Consider the following 21161-nt stretch of genomic DNA (forward strand, 5'->3'; position numbering starts at 1 on the left):
CAACACAAACTGACACACTCACTGAGCCATGCTACACGAGAGGACCAGAGCATCTCTCACCCCCCCCCCCCCCCCCCACACACACACACACACACACACACCACCCACAGGTCTAGGACCTAGCTACATCCTGTTGCACACACCATACACAGGGCCGGAGTTGATGCAGTCTATGAAGGCCTCAAATGATGTGTCATAAAAAATATCTAGTGCGTGTCTGTCTCTTCCTCCCTGTGTATACAGTTTCAGTCGGAAGTTTACATACTCTTAGGTTGGAGTCATTAAAACTAGTTTTTCAACCACTCCACACATTTCTTGTTAACAAACTATAGTTTTGGCAAGTTGGTTAGGACATACTTTGTGCATGACACAAGTACTTTTTCCAACAATTGTTTACAGATTATTTCACTTATAATTCACAATCACAATTCCAGTGGGTTAAATGTGTACATACACTAAGTTGACTGTGCCTTTAAACAACTTGGAAACTTCCAGAAAATTATGTCATGGCTTTAGAAGCTTCTCATAGGCTAATTGACATCATTTGAGTCAATTGGAGGTGTACCTGTGGATATATTTCAAGGCTTGACATCATATATTTCTTTGCTTGACATCATGGGAAAATCAATATAAATCAGCCAAGACCTCAGAAAAAAATTGTAGACCTCCACAAGTCTGGTTCATCCTTGGGAGCAATTTCCAAATGCCTGAAGGTACCACGTTGATCTGTACAAACAATTGTACACAAGTATAAACAACATGGGACCACGCAGCCGTCATGCCGCTCAGGAAGAAGATGCGTTCTGTCTCCTGGAGATGAACATACTTTGGTGCGAAAAGTGCAAATCAATCCAAGAACAACAGCAAAGGACCTTGTGAAGATGCTGGAGGAAACAAGTACAAAAGTATCTATATCCACAGTAAAACAAGTCCTATATCGACATAACCTGAAAGGCCGCTCAGCAAGGAAGAAGCCACTGCTCCAAAACCACCATAAAAAAGCCAGACTACGGTTTGCAGCTGCACATGGGGACAAAGATTGTACTTTTTGGAGAAATGTCCTGTGGTCTGATGAAACAAAAATAGAACTGTTTGCCCATAATGACCATTGTTATGTTTGGAGAAAAAAGGGGGAGGCTTGCAAGCCGAAGAACCCTATCCCAAACGTGGAGCACGGGGGTGGCAGCATCATGTTGTGGGGGTGCTTTGTTGCAGGAGGGACTGGTGCACTTCACAAAATAGATGGCATCATTAGGAGGGCATATTATGTGGATATATTGAAACAACATTTCAAGAAATCAGTCCGGAAGTTAAAGCTTGGTCACAAATGTGTCTTCCAAATGGACAATGACCCAAGCATACAGTCATGGCCAAAGGTTTTCAGAATGACACAAATATTCATTTTCACAAAGTTTGCTGCTTCAGTGTCTTTAGATATTTTTGTCAGATGTTTCTACGAAATACTGAAGTATAATTACAAGCATTTCATAAGTGTCAAAGGCTTTTATTGACAATTACATGAACTTGATGCAAAGAGTCAATATTTGCAGTGTTGACCCTTCTTTTTCAAGACCTCTGCAATCCATCCTGGTATGCTGTCAATTAACTTCTGGGCCACATCCTGACTGATGGCAGCTCATTCTTGCATAATCAATGCTTGGAATTCGTCAGAATTTGTAGATTTTTGTTTGTCCACCCGCCTCTTGAGGATTGACCACAAGTTCTCAATGGGATTAAGGTCTGGGGAGTTTCCTGGGCATGGACCCAAAATATCGATGTTGTGTTCCCCGAGCCACTTAGTTATCACTTTTGCCGTATGGCAAGATGCTCCATGATGCTGGAAAAGGCATTGTTCGTCAGCAAACTGTTCCTGGATGGTTGGGAGAAGTTGCTCTCGGAGGATATGTTGGTACCATTCTTTATTCATGGCTGTGTTCTTGGGCAAAATTGTGAATGATCCCACTCCCTTGGCTGAGATGCAGCCCCACACATGAATGGTCTCAGGATGCTTTTCTGTTGGCATGACACAGGACTGATGGTAGCGCTCACCTTGTCTTCTCTGAACAAGCTTTTTTCAGATGCACCAAACAATCAGAAAGGGAATCCATCAGAGAAAATGACTTTACTCCAGTCCTCAGCAGTCCAATCCCTGTACCTTTTACAGAATATCAGTCTGTCTCTGATGTTTTTCCAGGCGAGAAGTGGCTTTGCTGCCATTCTTGACACAAGGCCATCCTCCAAAAGTCTTCACCTCACTGTGCGTGCAGATGCACTCACACCTGCCTGCTGCCATTCCTGAGCAAGCTCTGTACTGGTGGTGCCCCGATCCCGCAGCTGAATCAACTTTAGGTGATGGTCCTGGCGCTTGCTGGACTTTTTTGGGCGCCCTGAAGCCGCCTTCACAACAATTGAACCGCTCTCCTTGAAGTTCTTGATGATCCGATAATGGTTGATTTAGGTGCAATCATACTGGCAGCAATATCCTTGCCTGTGAAGCCTTTTTTGTGCAAAGCAATGATGATGGCATCCGTTTCCTTGCAGGTAACCATGTTTGACAGAGGAAGAACAATGATTCCAAGCACCACCCTCCTTTTGAAGCTTCCAGTCTGTTATTCAAACTCAATCAGCATGATAGAGTGATCTCCAGCCTTGTCCTCTTCAACACTTACACCTGTGTTAACGAGAGAATCACTGACATGATGTCGGCTGGTCTTTTTGTGTCAGGGCTGAAATGCAGTGGAAATGGTTTTTGGGGATTCAGTTCATTTGCATGGCAATTCATCGGATCACTCTTCATAACATTCTGGAGTATATGGAAATTGCCATCATACAAACTGAGGCAGCAGACTTTGTGACACAAATATACATTTTCATTCTCAAAACATTTGGCCACGACTGTACTTACAAAGTTGTGGCAAAATGGTTTAAGCACAACAAAGTCGAGGTTAGAATGTTGGAATGGCCATCACAAAGCCCTGACCTCAATCCTATAGAAAATTTGTGGGCAAAACTGAAAAAGCGTGTGCAAGCAAGTAGGCCTACAAACCTGACTCAGTTGCACCAGCTCTGTCAGGAGGAATGGGCCAAAATTCACCCAACTTATTGTGGGAAGCTTGTGGAAGGCTACCCGAGGCGTTTGACCCAAGTTAAACAATTTAAGGCGATGCTACCAAATACTAATTGAGTTTATGTAAACTTCTGACCCACTGGGAAGGTGATGAAAGAAATAAAAGCTGAAATAAATAATTCTATCTACTATTATTCTGACATTTCACATTCTTAAAATAAAGTGTGTGATCCTAACTGACCTAAAACAGGGAATTTTTACTAGGATTAAATGTCAGGAATTGTGAAAAACTGAGTTTAAATGTAGTTTGCTATGGTGTATGTAAACTTCTGACTTCAACTGTATGTCTCAGTCCTGAAGCTGTCTGTAACTGCCGTGTGTAAGGCAGATTTTTTTTTTCTCTTTTCTTCTCCCTGGAGCTGTTCTGACATTCTCTGGAGATAACTGCAGCTTTTGCTCCCGTCTGACTGGATTACACAGACTATGGTGTCTGTACTAGACCGTCTTACACACACACAAAATATTTTGCAGCACACTAAACCAGTTGAGAAAGGAGACAGAGGCTTACCTCTTGGGGGGGGGGGTGTACAGTAAATCAGCTTCCACACGCCGTGGCCTGTTTGGGCCGTTGACTGACTGCATAGCCCTTCCATCTCGACTGGTCAGTAAGCACATGGCTGGATTAATCAATCAATCAATCAAATTTTATTTGTCACATACACATGGTTAGCAGATGTTAATGCGAGTGTAGCGAAATGCTTGTGCTTCTAGTTCCGACAATGCAGTAATGACTAACAATTCCTAAACTACTGTCTTATACACAGTGTAAGGGGATAAAGAATATGTACATAAGGATATATGAATGAGTGATGGTACAGAGCAGCATAGGCAAGATACAGTAGATGGTATCGAGTACAGTATATACATATGAGATGAGTATGTAAACAAAGTGGCATAGTTAAAGTGGCTAGTGATACATGTATTACATAAGGATGCAGTCGATGATAGAGTACAGTATATACGTATGCATATGAGATGAATAATGTAGGGTAAGTAACATTTTTTAAGGTAGCGTTGTTTAAAGTGGCTAGTGATATATTTACATCATTTCCCATCAATTCCCATTTTTAAAGTGGCTGGAGTTGAGTCAGTGTCAGTATGTTGGCAGCAGCCACTCAATGTTAGTGGTGGCTGTTTAACAGTCTGATGGCCTTGAGATAGAAGCTGTTTTTCAGTCTCTCGGTCCCAGCTTTGATGCACCTGTACTGACCTCGCCTTCTGGATGATAGCGGGGTGAACAGGCAGTGGCTCGGGTGGTTGATGTCCTTGATGATCTTTATGGCCTTCCTGTAACATCGGGTGGTGTAGGTGTCCTGGAGGGCAGGTAGTTTGCCCCCGGTGATGCGTTGTGCAGACCTCACTACCCTCTGGAGAGCCTTACGGTTGAGGGCGGAGCAGTTGCCGTACCAGGCGGTGATACAGCCCGCCAGGATGCTCTCGATTGTGCATCTGTAGAAGTTTGTGAGTGCTTTTGGTGACAATCCCAATTTTTTCAGCCTCCTGAGGTTGAAGAGGCGCTGCTGCGCCTTCTTCACGATGCTGTCTGTGTGAGTGGACCAATTCAGTTTGTCTGTGATGTGTATGCCGAGTAACTTAAAACTTGCTACTCTCTCCACTACTGTTCCATCGATGTGGATAGGGGGGTGTTCCCTCTGCTGTTTCCTGAAGTCCACAATCATCTCCTTAGTTTTGTTGACGTTGAGTGTGAGGTTATTTTCCTGACACCACACTCCGAGGGCCCTCACCTCCTCCCTGTAGGCCGTCTCGTCGTTGTTGGTAATCAAGCCTACCACTGTAGTGTCGTCCGCAAACTTGATGATTGAGTTGGAGGCGTGCGTGGCCACGCAGTCGTGGGTGAACAGGGAGTACAGGAGAGGGCTCAGAACGCACCCTTGTGGGGCCCCAGTGTTGAGGATCAGCGGGGAGGAGATGTTGTTACCTACCCTCACCACCTGGGGGCGGCCCGTCAGGAAGTCCAGTACCCAGTTGCACAGGGCGGGGTGGAGACCCAGGGTCACGAGCTTGATGACGAGCTTGGAGGGTACTATGGTGTTGAATGCCGAGCTGTAGTCGATGAACAGCATTCTCACATAGGTATTCCTCTTGTCCAGATGGGTTAGGGCAGTGTGCAGTGTGGTTGAGATTGCATCGTCTGTGGACCTATTTGAGCGGTAAGCAAATTGGAGTGGGTCTAGGGTGTCAGGTAGGGTGGAGGTGATATGGTCCTTGACTAGTCTCTCAAAGCACTTCATGATGACGGAAGTGAGTGCTACGGGGCGGTAGTCGTTTAGCTCAGTTACCTTAGCTTTCTTGGGAACAGGAACAATGGTGGCCCTCTTGAAGCATGTGGGAACAGCAGACTGGTATAGGGATTGATTGAATATGTCCGTAAACACACCAGCCAGCTGGTCTGCGCATGCTCTGAGGGGCGCGGCTGGGGATGCCGTCTGGGCCTGCAGCCTTGCGAGGGTTAACACGTTTAAATGTTTTACTCACCTCGGCTGCAGTGAAGGAGAGACCGCATTTTTCCGTTGCAGGCAGTGTCAGTGGCACTGTATTGTCCTCAAAGCGGGCAAAAAAGTTATTTAGTCTGCCTGGGAGCAAGACATCCTGGTCCGTGACTGGGCTGGATTTCTTCCTGTAGTCCGTGATAGTCTGTAGACCCTGCCATTAGAACTGTGTGCGTGTTGGTTTTGTGTGCCCGTATAATTGTGACCAATTCCTTCGAGGGTTTGAGAAACAGATGTTTTAGGAGAGGATTTTTGTTTTGTGGGGGGGTCTCAGTATTTGTGTCTTCATTTGTATGGGGCTGAAACGGATATTAGAAACGCTATGGGAACCATGGAGGGCCTAACCTGCAATCAGACCAAACAGTTAAAGTCCTGCTTTGTAGATAATAGGATAGGATATCTGGGTGTATCTGGCAACCTCTAAACCTCCGCAGGTACTGGGTCTAAACCTCCGCAGGTACTGGGTCTAAACCTCCGCAGGTACTGGGTCTAAACCTCCGCAGGTACTGGGTCTAAACCTCCGCAGGTACTGGGTCTAAACCTCCGCAGGTACTGGGTCTAAACCTCCGCAGGTACTGGGTCTAAACCTCCGCAGGTACTGGGTCTAAACCTCCGCAGGTACTGGGTCTAAACCTCCGCAGGTACTGGGTCTAAACCTCCGCAGGTACTGGGTCTAAACCTCCGCAGGTACTGGGTCTAAACCTCCGCAGGTACTGGGTCTAAACCTCCGCAGGTACTGGGTCTAAACCTCAGCAGTCACTGGGTCCATGATCTCCTGATGGTGTGTGTGACTCACTGGGATCAGAACTAGTGGACTTTTCTCTAGAGAGTATATAGGCTGTAAGGTTACACTACACGCACACACACACACACACACACACACACACACACACACACACACAGGGCTCCAGACTGTGACTATTTCGACAGATTTTGCGACTCTGTGACAATGTTTTTTATAAAGGTATCCTTATGATTCCTGTATTGAAAGTCCCCGCCTGCTTGCCCCTATACCTGTTTTGAGCAGCCACTCTCTTTCCTTTACCGGAGGGAATAATGCTCCAGTAGAAAGAGAAATGTTGTTATTGTATAACATTTCAAATCCAGTTGCAGGGAAAACACAGCTACCCTGTTGTCACAGTTAAAGACAAGGTTCTCAGCTTTTAATTTAAATTTTTAAATTTTAATTTTTTGCTCAATTTTATAACCAAGGTATTTGATATTGATATTAGTGCACATAAAGATGCAGGCAAATGAATCTCGATTGAACATAAAGTACATAATTTCTGGAACCCAATTTAACAGTAAAATATATTTTATTCGCCTTAACAAAATTATAAAAGTAATGTGTTGGGGGAGGGGTGTAATTTCTGTCCGTAATAAAGCCCTTATGTGGAAACATAATCATTCTGATTGGCTGGGCCTGTCTCCCCAGCATGTGGGCCTGGCTGCCAAGCGGCTGCACTCCCTGCCCAGTCATATGAAACCCATAGATTAGGGCCTAATTTATTTATTTCAATTGACTGATTTTCCTTATATGAACTGTAACTCATTAAAATATTAGAAATGGTTGCGTTTTTTATATTTTTTTTGCTCATTATTAATCCAATTGGCTACCCAAAAAAATGCATTGACAATCACTGGATTGAGTTGAACATTTAAAAAAAATATATGTTGAACCACAACCTGAGGAGTTGAACCAACTTTGTTCTTGAACACCATCTCAGTAGACTATTAGACTTTTTAATATAGCACTGTGAATGACTGTACAACATGCTACTCGTTTTTTATATTGCGTAATGCCAGGAGGGGGGGGGGGAAATGGTGCACTCGAAATCATGGCCTGGTGCCACCAACTGAAAAACTTAGTAGCGCTAGTGCAACCAGTGGAAAATGTTAAGTCTGAAACCCTGCACACACACACACGCGCGCAACACTACTGTATGTAGGTTCCCTTTATGTGGATGAAAGAGGAGAGCCAGGCCCCCGTTTTAGCAGTTGGATTAAATCTTGTTCCTGATCATCTGTGGCAGACAGACGGACAGAGACGCTAGCTGGCTGCTCAGAGCTAATCCTTGTGATTGAGGCCGGGTCTCGCTGGGGCTGTCCCCGTTCTTACCCCTCTCCCCCTATCTATCTCCCTTTCGCTCCTCATCATCTCCTCCATACCCTCCTTCTCTATTCTTGCTTTCTTCCTCATCTCCCTCCCTCTATTCCTCCTCCTCTTCATCCGTGCCTATGTGAGCCCTGGCCAGACCCTGAGACTGGCAGAGAAAGCGAGAGTGACAATAACAGGAACAGAAGTCTCTATGGTGGCTTGAAGACATTTAGATCTGACATCTTTTTCTCAAGTGTGTGTGGGTTTTTTTCATGCCCTGCGAGCACTGTGTGACATTTTAAAGGGCAGTATCCCTCTCCCCGCCCCCATGTCTTCTAAAGGCAGAGCCCAGGGGCCTATGGATCCCGCTGAAACGCTCTCTCTGCCTCCTATTCGCCGTGTGCGCGTGTCAGTCTGTTTCCACCATGTGGTCAACTTGCGACTGCTAATCAAGCCTGCGAGGCTAGCCCAAGGAGACAGAGGGAGAGAACGAGCTAGAGGAGGGAGAGAGAGAGAGAGAGAGAGAGTGCTTTCCTTTGTCCTCCTCACTGAAGCAGAGAGAGATGCCTGGGAGGAGAAGTAGACGGATGGAGATGGAGACTGAGGAAGGGAACAGGGGGTGGGGGGGGTGTTAACAGAGTGAATGTCTGCACTCCTCTGTGGCATGACACTGTGAAGCCCCACGTTTCTTTCCACGTTCCCCTTTTTATCTCTGCTTCCTTTCTGCTTTCTTCCTCTCCTCCTTTCCTGCTGCCTGTCCAGAATGAGCGTGTTAATATTTCAGCGCGACAGAAGTACTGCTCCAAACCCTTCCATAGCCCTAGGCGGTTGTTACCTAGAGGGTTAGAACACAGTGTGTGTGTACGGTGTCTATATGACTACCACATGACAATCTCTGTTAATGTCGTGCGGTTGTGTTGCGGTTGTGTTGCGATTGATCTAATCTTTTCTGAGGTGGCTTGCAGTACCCCGTCAACCACCCTAGAGGGAGCCGTTTGACGGCAAGGCCAATACTACATCCTCAAGGACATCCTCTCTCTGCTCGCGCTCCACACCGTGTACCAACCACTAGTGGATTTGGGAGCACGACACACACACACGTACACACACAGAGGTACATACGCACACACACACATGGAGGGTGGGCGGGCGGGCAAGTGTCAACCCCCTCCAGCGCTGGTTGGGCTTGTCTGAGTCCTCTGGAGTGTGAAGGAGGGACGGGGAGAGGATGAATCTGAGGTGTGTGTGATTTTGTGTGTGTGGGTGTGGTTGTGTGGAACTCAAGGTCAATGGCAAAGTGAAGTGGATGAGAAGAGGAAACATTTGCGCACATAGCCCTCACCCTTTCTCTTTCTCTCTCCCTCACCCCCTCTCTCTCTCTCTCTCTCTCTCACCTTTCTCTCTGCCTCCCTTCTTTCTCTCTCCCTCCCTCTTTCTCTCCATTTCCTTTGTTTGACTCGTTTCATGGCCCTCTCTCTCCCTTTAACTATCCTCCTCTCCTCCCTCTTAATTTTGCAAACACACTCCCTATTATTCTCTCTCTCCCCCTCTCTTGCTCTCCTCTCGCCCCCCCCCCCCTCTCTCTGTTTTAATTAGCTGGTGTAATTGCAGTAGTAAATCTTAGCTCATGTCCCAGGGAGAGTGGCTGATATAGGGCTGATTTAATAACCACAGCCAGTGGTAGCGCATTACAGCTAACCTCTAACTGCCTCTTCTCGCCCTGTGTGTGTGTGTATCGTCCGGGTGTTTTAAAGGGGGGTTTATGAGCTGTTTATGTGGTTGTGGCAGCAGTGAGAATGAGTTCAAGGTGAATCTGTGTCTGTGTGTCAGCTGTGGTGCCTTATCAGTGATGCAGGCTGAATAGCGTGTGTGTGTGTGTGCTTCATCACTGATGCAGGCTGCATGGTGTGAGTGCGTCATCACTGCAGACCTTCATGGCCAGGAGAGCAGAGAGAGGTCAGAACGGCCCTGAGAGAATAACACACACAACCTTTCTCTCTAGAACACACACCCTCTCATACACTCTCATGGTCACTCTCACAGAGAGTGACAGAGTAGTAACCACTAGGACCGTGGTGTTCCTTACTGTTGGCTGATACATTACTATAGAAACAGTACTGTGGTTTAGCCAGTAGAGGTCACTCATACTCCACACATCACCGTACATACAGCCATCCACAAGAGTGACTCTTTTGTTCTACAGCACATGGATCACTGGCATATACACTAAGTGTACAAAACATTAAGAACACCTTCCTAATATTGAGTTGCACCCCACCACCACCCACCCACTCTACAAGGTGTTGAAAGCGTTCCACAGGGATGCTGGCCCATGATGACTCCAGTGCTTCTCACAGTTGTGTCAAGTTGGCTGGATGTCCTTTGGGTGGTGGATCATTCTTGATACACACGGTAACTTAAGTGGGGAAAACCCAGCAGCATTGCAGTTCTTGACACAAACCGGTGCGCGTGGTACCTACTACCATACCCCGTTCAAAGACACTTAACTCTTTTGTCTCGCCCATTCACCCTTTGAAGGGCACATACACATTCCATTTCTCAAGCCTTCTTTAACCTGTCTCCTCTTCATCTACACTGATTGAAGTGGATTTAACAAGTGACATCAATAAGGGATCGTAGCTTTCACCTGGATTCAGCTGGTCATTTTGTCACGGGAAGAGCAGGTGTTCTTAATGTTTTATACACTCAGTACTCACAGCTAGTTCAATGATTAGAAAGTAGATTTAAAATGTTTAAAAAATATATATATATATATATAAATATATATGTATGTAGTTCTAGGGAGATGTTATAAGATTATGTAAATGTAAGGATGCCATAAGGGTTTAATACATGAAATAGATATACATGAAGTAGAGCTGCATTATGTTGAGACTTGATGAGATTTTGTCGGAAACGCATTGAAGAGGTCTCATTGAGTTTTAGAGTAGAGGCTTTTAGTATACTTTAACAATCTGTTTTGGGACTTGTGTATCTTAACTCAAAGATGTAGGTAATTAATTTAAATAAATATATGTTGTCTGTACGTATACACTCGGGCTACTCTTCCAACCATATATAACTTAATTGTTTGGACTTTGTAAAAAGATTTTACATTCTCCAGATGGTACTTTTTGTCATTGGTCTTTACCATCACAGCACACATGCAAGCTGATGACTGGTGGAAATGACAAATAAATGACATTCTCATTTTGTCATGATTTGATATTTGCTGTTTAAATGATTTTCAACTTTATACAGCCTTTATGAGATGACATGTGGGCTCTGTGGGTCAGTGGAGTAATTCTTCCAAGCAGCTCCACTGTTCAGACCAGGGGTGCGCAAGTGAGCACATTCCTAGCCCCTCCCCTAACCCCTCCCACCCAGCCTGGCCCTCCCACATCCTGCTTCCCTTCCCCCCCCTGCCCCACCCAGCCATCTGCTGTTGGGCTCCACATGCACTGCCAGGAATCCATTTTCCCTGCTTCCTTTCAGAAAGAAAAACAGGATGAAGGGGCTCTTTCAGTCCGAGGTTATTCTGGAACCCCCCTATTCTTTCTCTCTTTAACACACACACACACACCATGGCGTAATGTGCACATTTTAAAGTTTAAAGGGACCAAGTCTCAGTCAGCTGTCCTTCTGTTAAGTTTAGACAAAAGACCTCATGCCACTTTTTTAGCCTCCCCCTTCCCCATGCTCTCCATTTCCTCTCCAGTCTTTGTCACGTACATTCCATTCAAACTTTTAGAGTAACTTCATTTTCAAATTGAACGCGTGAGGCTTCCAGTCTAAACATATTGAATTAAGGTTGTGAAGTTCAAGACTTTGTAAGCAGGAGAAAAGTGTATTGTGTGTGTGTTGTATGGCAGCTAGACATGTAGAAGCATAATATCAGGAGCCTCTCAGTCCAAACCTTAAGAATGTGACTCGAAACCTAAAACCCTCTCCTCCACTTCTCGCTGGGGAGAAACTCGGGGCTGAAGAATGTTGTATGGGGGGGAAGTTGTATTCAAGTTATATAATGTTGTGTGCACTTCTCCCAGTTGGCCAGTAGAGGTGTGTCATGAGCCACTCTTTTCCTCTGTATGCACACAATGGACTCTGCCATCTGTAAGCTTTTAGAATAAAAATAACCTTGGTCCAGTCTACTCCGCATGCAGGGAGTGGTAATGAGAGAATGAAAGAGGAGAGGGAATGAAGGAGAGGGAAATGGATGAAATAAGAGAGCTTTTCTCTGAGAAGTGGTTTATTTTTTTGTTCTTTCCTGTTTCTCTCTTTTCTTCGCTCCAAGGCAGCGGGCCGTCACCTCCTCACACAGATTCTATCCTTTTAAGGAGCGAGAGGGGAAGGGAAGAGAGGGATGGGGGGATGAATAACAGTTCATGCCTGGTGACTGATAAACAGTCTCCTTTTTGTACAGACACTCACTCCGACAGACTTTTTAAAGAAAAATGTTTAACCTTTATCTAAGCTTTAACTATTCAACTACTGCATGACTTGGCTCTTCTCCTTAACCCTCCTCTCTCCTTCTTTGTTTCTCTCTTTTAGCAGGAGATAGATTTGTAATGTTAGTTGAACAGTAACGAAAAGACTTGAGAGCATATACACACACACACACACACACACACACACACACACACACACACACACACACGTCTCAGTGCCAGACAGCTGTTGGAGAGGCAGGGGGCTGTGGTGGGGTAACCAGGGGGAGGGGGCGTATGGGGGTGAGTAAGGGGTCCCCTTTGTGCGGGTAGGGAGCAATAGAACTACAGCATGTACTATAAAACGAGAACGTTTGTGTGTTTGCTAATGGACATGCCATGTGTGTGTCAGTGTTCTCCCCCCATTGTGGCAGTTTAGTGTGAGTGGTGTGTTATCAGTGGCCAGCAGGGGTGCCATTGCACCATAAATGAGAGAACCTGTATGTGTGCAGCCATTTTGCCCTCGTCCTAGGACCCGTTTTGCCCTCTGCCCTGTTTTGCCCTCTGCCTAGGACCCGTTTTATGATAGTGATATAATGACTACGTGTGTCGTCGTAGTGATGACGACGACGTCATAGGAAAGCTTATCGGAGGGCTGTGCTCTGATTGGCTAGAGCGCATCATGCACTATAATAAGCGTAAGAGCACACTCTCATCCCCTCTCTCTCTCCTCTCATCCCCTCTCTCTCCTCTCATCCCCTCTCTCTCTCCTCTCATCCCCTCTCTCTCTCCTCTCATCCCCTCTCTCTCTCCTCTCATCCCCTCTCTCTCTCCTCTCATCCCCTCTCTCTCTCCTCTCATCCCCTCTTCTCTCTCACTCTCTCTACGTGACCAAAAGTATGTGGACACCTGCTCGACGAACATCTCATTCCAGATTCATGGGCATTAATATGGAGTTGGTCTCTACTTTGCTGCTATAACAGCCTCCACTCTTCTTTCCACTAGATGTTTGAACATTACTGTGGGGACTTCCATTCAGCCACAAGCATTATTGAGGTTGGGCACTGATGTTGGGCAATTAGGTCTGGCTCGCAGTCTGTTCCAATTCATCACAAGGTGTTCGATGGAGTTGAGGTCAGGGCTCTATGCAGACCAGTCAAGTTCTTCCACACCAATCTCGACAAACCATTTCTGTATGGACCTCGCTTTGTGCAAGGGGTCAGTGTCATGCTGAAACAGGAAAGGGCCTTTCCCAAACTGTTGCCACAAAGTTGGAAGCACACATTTGCCTAGAATGTCATTGTATGCTGTAGCGTTACAATTTCCCTTCACTGGAACTAAGGGGCCTAGCCTGAGCCAGGAAAAACAGCTAAGACCATTATCCATCCCCCACCAAACTTTACAGTTGACATTATGCATTCGTGTAGGTGGCTTTCTCCTGGCATCTGCCAAACCCAGATTCGTCTGTCGGACTGCCAGATGGCGAAGTTATTCATAAGTTCATTGAACGCATTTCCACAACCAATGTTTGTCTGTGGAGATTGCATGGCGTTGTGCTCGATTTTATACACCTGTCAGTAACGGGTTTGGCTGGATAAGCCGAATCTGCTAATTTGAAGGGGTGTCCACATACTTTTGTATATATGGTGTATGTCCATCTCTATTTGTCTCTCTGATTGTGTGTGTCTGTCCCTGTGTGTTTGTCTCTGTCCGTGTGTGTAACGGCGGATATCCTGATAGTCTTCCTGCTCTCTGTGGGCTCCAGGACAGAGTGTGTGAGACACAATGGTGTTTATGTATGATTCCTATTGACAATACAGACAGTACACATTATGCGCACTCAGACACGCGAACACACACACACACACACACACACAATACATTAGGTACATACGAAGACAACATATGCTTGTTGTCACACAGGGAAAACACATATGCTACCCGCAGACAGGTGACAAAGATGCTAACAGGAGGTCATGATGCCCAAGTGAAACAAACAATGCTCTTCAGTAGTGGCTGTGAGTAGTGGAGTGTGAGAGAGAGTGGGGCCTCAGACAAAGGCCTGCTCTTTGTTATTATACAGTGTACTGTGGTAGTACTGTTGTAGTAGTTGTTGTTGGTGGTGGTAGTAGTAATGGTAGTACTATAGTGGTAGTAGTAAAGGTAGTACTGTAGTATTGTTGTAGTAGTTATATATACAGTACCAGTCAAAAGTTTAGACACACCTACTCATTCCAGGGTTTTCCTTTATTTTTTACTATTTTCTACAATTTAGAATAATAAAGACATCAAAACTATGAAATTACAAATATGGAATCATGTAGTAACCAAAAAAAGTGTTAAACAAATCTAAATATAAGTAGCCACCCATTGCCTTGACAGCTTTGCACACTCATGGCATTCTCTCAACCAGCTTCACCTGGAATGCTTTTCCAACTGTCTTGAAGGAGTTGTTGGCTGCTTTTCCTTAACTCTGTGGTCCAACTCATCCCAAACCATCTCAATTGAGTTGAGGTTGGGTGATTGTGGAAGAAACTTTTAAAGTTCTTGACATTTTCCGGATTGACTGACCTTTTTTTGTTACATTAGACTTCTTCTAAAATGGATTAAACTTGTTTTACTCATCAATCATACACACAATACCCCATAATGACAAAGCAAGAACTGTGTTTTAGACATTTTTGCAGGTTTATTAACTTAAATATCACATTTACATAAGTATTCAGACCCTTTACTCAGTACTTTGTTAAAGCACCTTTGGCAGCAATTGTAGCGTTAAGTCTTCTTGGGTATGATGCTACAAGCTTAGCACACCTGTATTTGGGTTCTTTCACCCATTCTTCTCTGCAGATCCTCTCAAGCTCTGTCAGATTGTATGGGGTTTCCTCCAGATGCGACGCTTGGCATTCAAGCCAAAGAGTTCAATCTTGGTTTCATCACACCAAAGACCTGAATGGCGTAGTGCTGCAAAGATGGTCGTCCTTCTGGAAGGTTCTCCCATCACCACAGAGGAATTCTGGAGGTCTGTCAATGACCATCGGGTTATTCGTCACCTCCCTGACCAAGGCCCTTCTCCCCCGATTGCTCAGTTCGGCCGGGGCGGCCATTTTAGAATAAGGCTATAACGTAACAAAATGTGGTAAAAGTCCAGGTGTCTGAATACTTTCCCAATACACTGTAGGGTATATTTTGAAATACCGAATATATGGTTTTCAAAAACCATTTAAAAAATAGAAAGTCATATTTTTTTGTGGGGGGGGGCTGCATGCTATGTCACTGCTTATAACTAACTATAAGTTAAGTATAACCATAAGAAATCTAAGATGTGTTAAATAAATTATATCAAGCTCAAGGCTGAAGCTTGCTAACTTAGCAAGATCAAGCTTCTTGGTTACAGCAGAGACATTCAATCGCTTCCTGGATCAAGATCCCTGTTAGCTAAATTATTTTGTGCGCACAATTATTTTTGTGTGTGTGTGTGGGAGTTTGTGTCCAACATACTGAACTCAACCCAGAAGTACACACACTCCCCACAGACAAGTTCCTGACCCTTGTCCCAACAGTTTGAGTGTGTATGGTGGTGTGTTTGCTGTTGCTTTGTGCCTGCCTCCGAGCCCTCCATGTCCATCTGCATGAGAACTATGTCCAGTAGCCTTGTGCGCCGTGAAAATTCTTCCCCTGTGGTGCTGGAGTGCTGCTTTTCCTTTCTACTCCGAGGTGTAACGTTACAATGCTCCCAACACCTCCATGACGTTCTACAGCTGGAGGTGGGAGACGCACGAAAAGGGCATCTCTCTCTCTCTGCCAGCCTCTATCTACATCCACCTCTCCCCTCCTCTATTTCTATTATACTGTTTCTCTTGTCACCTCTGTTATGTCACTCTCTGTTTTCCTTGTCATATGCTTTAAAATGGTCACCTTGGCCTCCTCTCCACTGCTATGTTCCTTTTTTTTTACCCTCTTGCGTGCCATCTATCTCTTCCCTCCAGTTGAAATGTGCTTCGGGATTGACGCGAGTCCTCTTGCCATTTGAGCTTTTATCTAAAGTGACTTAGTTGCCGTGCTCTACCAACTGAGCTACTGAAGACCAAATATTAACAATATAAAATCTTCACCTCTCTTTCTCTCGCTCTCTCTTTCTCTGAATAGCTAAGAAAGACCAGGAGGGAGAGGAGGAAAAGAAAACAACCCAGAAGAAGAAGGTGAAAGAGTTGAAGGTGTTGGACTCCAAATCATCTCAGAACCTTTGTGAGTGTCGTCACCACCATCCACTATGCTCAGCTTCTCAGGGTTACAATGCAGCTAATGATCTAGCAGTCACGTGTTGTTGGGTTGTGTGTGTGTGAGCTCTGACTGGCTGTGTGTTTCAGCCATCTTCCTGGGCTCGTTCCGTCTGCCCTACGAGGAGATCAAGAACGTCATCCTGGAGGTCAACGAGAAGCTGCTCTCTGAGTCCATGGTGCAGGTACAGACCAGAGAGAGGGTGTCTTTGTTTGTCTGTCTGGCTTGCTGGATGAACGTGAGCCGAGTCGGTGTTTCCTATGCGTGTGCATTTATGCATTCAAATGTTGTATTCGTCTTGTGTGTAAATTAATGTTCTCTGTGTCTCTCTCTATGTCTCTCTCTGTCTGTGTAGAATCTTATCAAGCAGCTGCCTGAACAGGAAACGCTAAATGTTCTGGGTGAGATGAAAGACGAGTATGAAGACCTGGCAGAGGCCGAGCAGTTTGGAGTCGTGGTGAGAACAGAACACACACGCTATTATGTGGAAAAATGAGGTATTAACAAAGCTCTGATTGGCTGGAATAATCCATAGCGTAACACATTAGTCTTGGAAAACACGAACTAGCCAACTACACACACAAACCCATTGACCCGAGTCAAACACTACCAGGAAATACAATCCCTCCTAACCCACTTTAAAGGAAACATAACTTATAAAAGGCTTTATAGAGCATTCACAAGTGTTCGTTTGCACTTTAAAAGATGCTTCAGAAATCATTTCTAACACATTTACCTCTTGTGTCTGTCATGGTCTCCAACACTCCCTTCGCTCCCGCCTCCAGATGTCGACGGTGAAGCGGCTGAAGCCTCGGCTGACGGCCATCTTGTTCCGGCTGCAGTTTGAGGAGCAGCTGAACAACATCAAGCCAGACGTGGTGTCCGTGACGGCGGCCTGCGAGGAGCTGAGGAAGAGCGCCACCTTCTCCCAGCTGCTGCAGATCATCCTGCTGGTGGGCAACTACATGAACGCCGGTTCCCGCAACGCCAAGGCCTTCGGATTCAGCATCAGCTACCTCTGCAAGGTGTGTGTGTGTGTGTGTGTGTGTGTGTGTGTGTGTGTGTGTGTGTGTGTGTGAGAGAGAGAGAGAGAGAGAGAGAGAGACACGTGTACATATCCACACATGCACGTCACTCAGAGGCCTTCACATTCAACATCCACTACTTCTGCAAGGTGATAGAGAGAGATCGACACACATAAACACACACACAGACACAACCGCATATCTACATACACGCTACAGGATTAGGACAAAATGGACGTGATAAGCAGACTGCATTGAGGGTTTTAAAAGGGAGGGGGATCAAACTCTTGTCTGATTTGCCCTCTGACCCTCTTTCCAATCAGCTGCGGGACACCAAGACAGCTGACCTGAAGCAGACACTGCTGCACTTCCTGGCTGACGTTTGTCAGGAGCAGTATCCCGACGTCATGACCTTCCCAGACGAGCTCATCCACGTGGAGAAGGCCAGCCGAGGTAACCACGACAACCATGGACCACACTAGGGTCGAGGGACGTCAACCTTTTGTCCTATCGTGATCAAGTAGTGATAAAATCACGGGCTGGATAGAAGCAACTTCCTCCGTCCTCGTGCTTCACAATACTTGTTTTGCTTCCTCCTCTCTTAATTTTCATTCTTGTTCTCTTTGAAAGCGGCAACTTTAGGACTATAGAATATTTAGGAAATAGGCTGCTGTTCATAACTTACATTTGTCTTTAAGCTTTTATGATAATAGGCCTAGTAGGAGTTTAGGTTATTGGCCGTTTTGGTTTTGTTTTTAGATGGATTTTTTTCCCGCACGGATCATTTATTTCTTAATGGGCTTAAACTTGAAGCTTGTAATTCAACATTTCTTTCTATAGTCTATTGCTATCGTTTGATCGCTCTCGTTATGAGTCCCCTGGCTACCATGCATGTGTAAAATGATGAAAGTGTAGCTTGCCCCAAAGTCCTATTCATATCAAATGAAGAGGGAATATAGCCTGCGTTTTTTATTACAGCTCGACCCGATCTAGTTAAGGCGTGTTCGTTATAAATATACGGAATAGCTTTGAGCTATGCAGAGCTAGAGAGAGAAGCAGTATTCTATTCTAACTGGACATTTTGCGCTGCTTTTGGGGGATTTTTCGCCTTGGCTACCTCACTCTGTTGCGTTCTGTAGGCTTGCATAACAGGCTGTTTATTGAAATAGGGCAATAGCAAATAGGACCCAGGCAGATTACTCGGAATGTCACTCGTGTGCTGACCAACTTGGTCCCTTAGGCCTGCAGCGCGGCGCCAGTCACTTTTTAAATGGGCTAAACCATCGCCTGTCACATCGCTGTGTCGTCACCATCGGCGATGGCTGACAGTAGACGCTAGACGATGCTATTATAATATTGCCCAACCCTAGACTACACCTAACACCTGCCCTCAGAACTAAGACGGGGGGGTGGGGTGGATGCAAATATTCGGACACAGTTTTCCTTTCCTTGTTTTCTCTCCTCATCCCCTTGCCTTTCATGACACGTATTACCCCTTTTCCCCTCTAACCCCTGTGCCAGTGTCGGCTGAGACTCTGCAGAAGAACTTGGAGCAGATGGGCCGTGCGCTGACCAGTCTGGACAAAGACCTGGAGACCTTCCCTCCTCCACAGAGTGACAGGGACATGTTCATAGAGAAAATGAATATATCCTTTACTACTGCCAATCACATTCACTCGAAGTCCAACTTAACTCCAGTCTTTTTCATTTCCTCTGACCCAATAGAATGACGTGTGAAGTATTGTTTCTAATTAGCTCCACACACCCTACGAATTACGACGGAGACCGAGACACATCCTCTGATGTCATTTCCTGCAGGCCAGGTCTTCCGTGCTGAATGTGTGTGTGTGTGTGTAGGCCTCTGTGTGTTTGCTGGGCCGTGTGTTCCTTAACGCTGTTCCCCACAGCTTCGTGGGAAGTGCCAGAGAGCAGTACGAGAAGTTGGACATGATGCATAAGAACATGGAGAAGCAGTACTCTGACCTGGGGGACTACTTTGTGTTCGACCCTCGCAAGATTTCTGTCGAAGAGTTCTTTGGCGACCTCAACAACTTCAAGAACATGTTCCAGGTGAGTGTGCGCTCGTTTCGGGTTCAATTCTACACACTAAAGTCAATAGTGAACAGCGTCGTTTCTCCTCACCTGTCTGTGCAAGTAATATTTACTTTGTTAGTAGGCAGGTGTAGTCTACAGGTAAATCCTTATCAGTTCCCTCTTAGCCTAAACAAACACATTAGAGGGAAGAGGGAGGAAGTGGAAACTGGGGGGCAGGTTCTGCCACCTGTTCCTAGTGTTGACATGGCGTTCGTAACGGCTGACGTGGCGTGTCTGTCACATTTTAAAGCATTTAGCTGCGACTGTGGTTTACTAAGAGAGCTCCGTGATCCTGCAGGTGCAGGTGCTGGCTTGTTTGACCCGGTTGTCTTGGCACGTGGCCAACTCTTCAAGTGTTTCTCGGTGTCGCGTGCTCGCGCTCTCTTCCCCCCTCTCGCGTTCACACGCACTCACCGTCTCTTGTGTCCATGTCCCCTCAGCAAGCCGTGAAGGAGAATGCGAAGAGGAGGGAGGCGGAGGAGAAGATCAAGAGAGCAAAGCTGGCCAGAGAGAAGGCTGACAGGGAGAAGGAGGAGAAACAGAAGAGAAGCCAACAACTGGACCTCAACGAAGGTCAGAGTGTCTGTGGGAGAGGAGTGGGTCAACGTGTGTGGGTGAGAGGATGTTTTGTGAACTGAACTTCTCCTTGATACCAGTTGGGGGCAGTCAGAGCCCACTGTACTGCGGGATCTGTGGTGGTGTGTGTGTGTGTGTGTGTGTGTGTGTGTTCTCCAGTAATCCACAGCAGACCTAAGATAATCTAATATAGAGGATCTCTGCACAGAGCGAGAGAAAGGAGCGCGTGAACGAGAGACTAAGGATACAAATGTGGAGGAAACTGTAGTCTCTGTCTTATCCCCTCGTCCGTTGTTTTTGGAACGAGGGATTTTCTTCTCAGAAAAGAGTAAGAAGATGGCGAAACTCTCTAGCTCCACAAATACGTTCCTCTCTGTCTGGGATTCAAACAGGCTGAGATAGCGGCCGTCTTATCCTGACACACACACACAGGGCAATGCGCTGAAACCCATACAAACAGACCACAAATAAGTAACTTTTTTTGCCTTCTACACCCTCACACAAGCTGTCCCTCCCCCACTTTTCTTTCTCTGACCTACTTTCGGAACATTCCTCCTCTTGGCCCCATATGGTCTCCCTTGGGACTCCACAGTTCCACAGTCAACAGAATTCCTCTCTGCTACAGCGCTGTGTGTGTGTGTGTGCACTCTTTCACCCACATTATTTCCCTCTCTCCTGATGATGTGTTCCAGCTGGCTCTTCTCCTCCCTCTTTTTCCTCCATCTCTCCCTAATTCTTTCCATAATTTCTCCCCTTTCTTTTTAAAGGGGCAGCAAGTGATCTACCTGCTATTTTAACCAATTTTCCATGCAGTGTGTCGAACGTGAAGGAGTCCGTTTTCATGGTCAACCACTACAGACATTCAAAAAACACACACACACACACACACACACACACACACCCATTCCTTCATAGAGCTTTGAGTGCTTATTGAGCTTCATGTCGACAGTTCACCATGAAACTTGACTGCACATTTGTGTGTGACTGGGAGGGGAGAGGCCATTTACATACAGGTGGTAGGAC

At 45.8% G+C, this 21161-nt stretch overlaps 1 protein-coding gene across 1 annotated transcript in view; it reads left to right on the top strand.

Annotated features, from left to right (window-relative positions):
- Positions 1-21161, top strand: part of LOC135526263 (protein diaphanous homolog 1-like) — a 136477-nt gene that overhangs the window by 100036 nt on the left and 15280 nt on the right. The window contains exons 16-23 of the mRNA XM_064954457.1: positions 16312-16410; positions 16533-16627; positions 16799-16900; positions 17229-17468; positions 17792-17921; positions 18990-19114; positions 19374-19538; positions 20003-20135. Of these exons, the coding sequence (XP_064810529.1) occupies positions 16312-16410; positions 16533-16627; positions 16799-16900; positions 17229-17468; positions 17792-17921; positions 18990-19114; positions 19374-19538; positions 20003-20135 (1089 nt within the window). The remainder of the gene's footprint in view (positions 1-16311; positions 16411-16532; positions 16628-16798; positions 16901-17228; positions 17469-17791; positions 17922-18989; positions 19115-19373; positions 19539-20002; positions 20136-21161) is intronic.

The sequence above is a fragment of the Oncorhynchus masou genome, chromosome 32 (genome assembly GCF_036934945.1).
Source record: "Oncorhynchus masou masou isolate Uvic2021 chromosome 32, UVic_Omas_1.1, whole genome shotgun sequence".
In the NCBI taxonomy this organism is placed as follows: domain Eukaryota; kingdom Metazoa; phylum Chordata; class Actinopteri; order Salmoniformes; family Salmonidae; genus Oncorhynchus; species Oncorhynchus masou.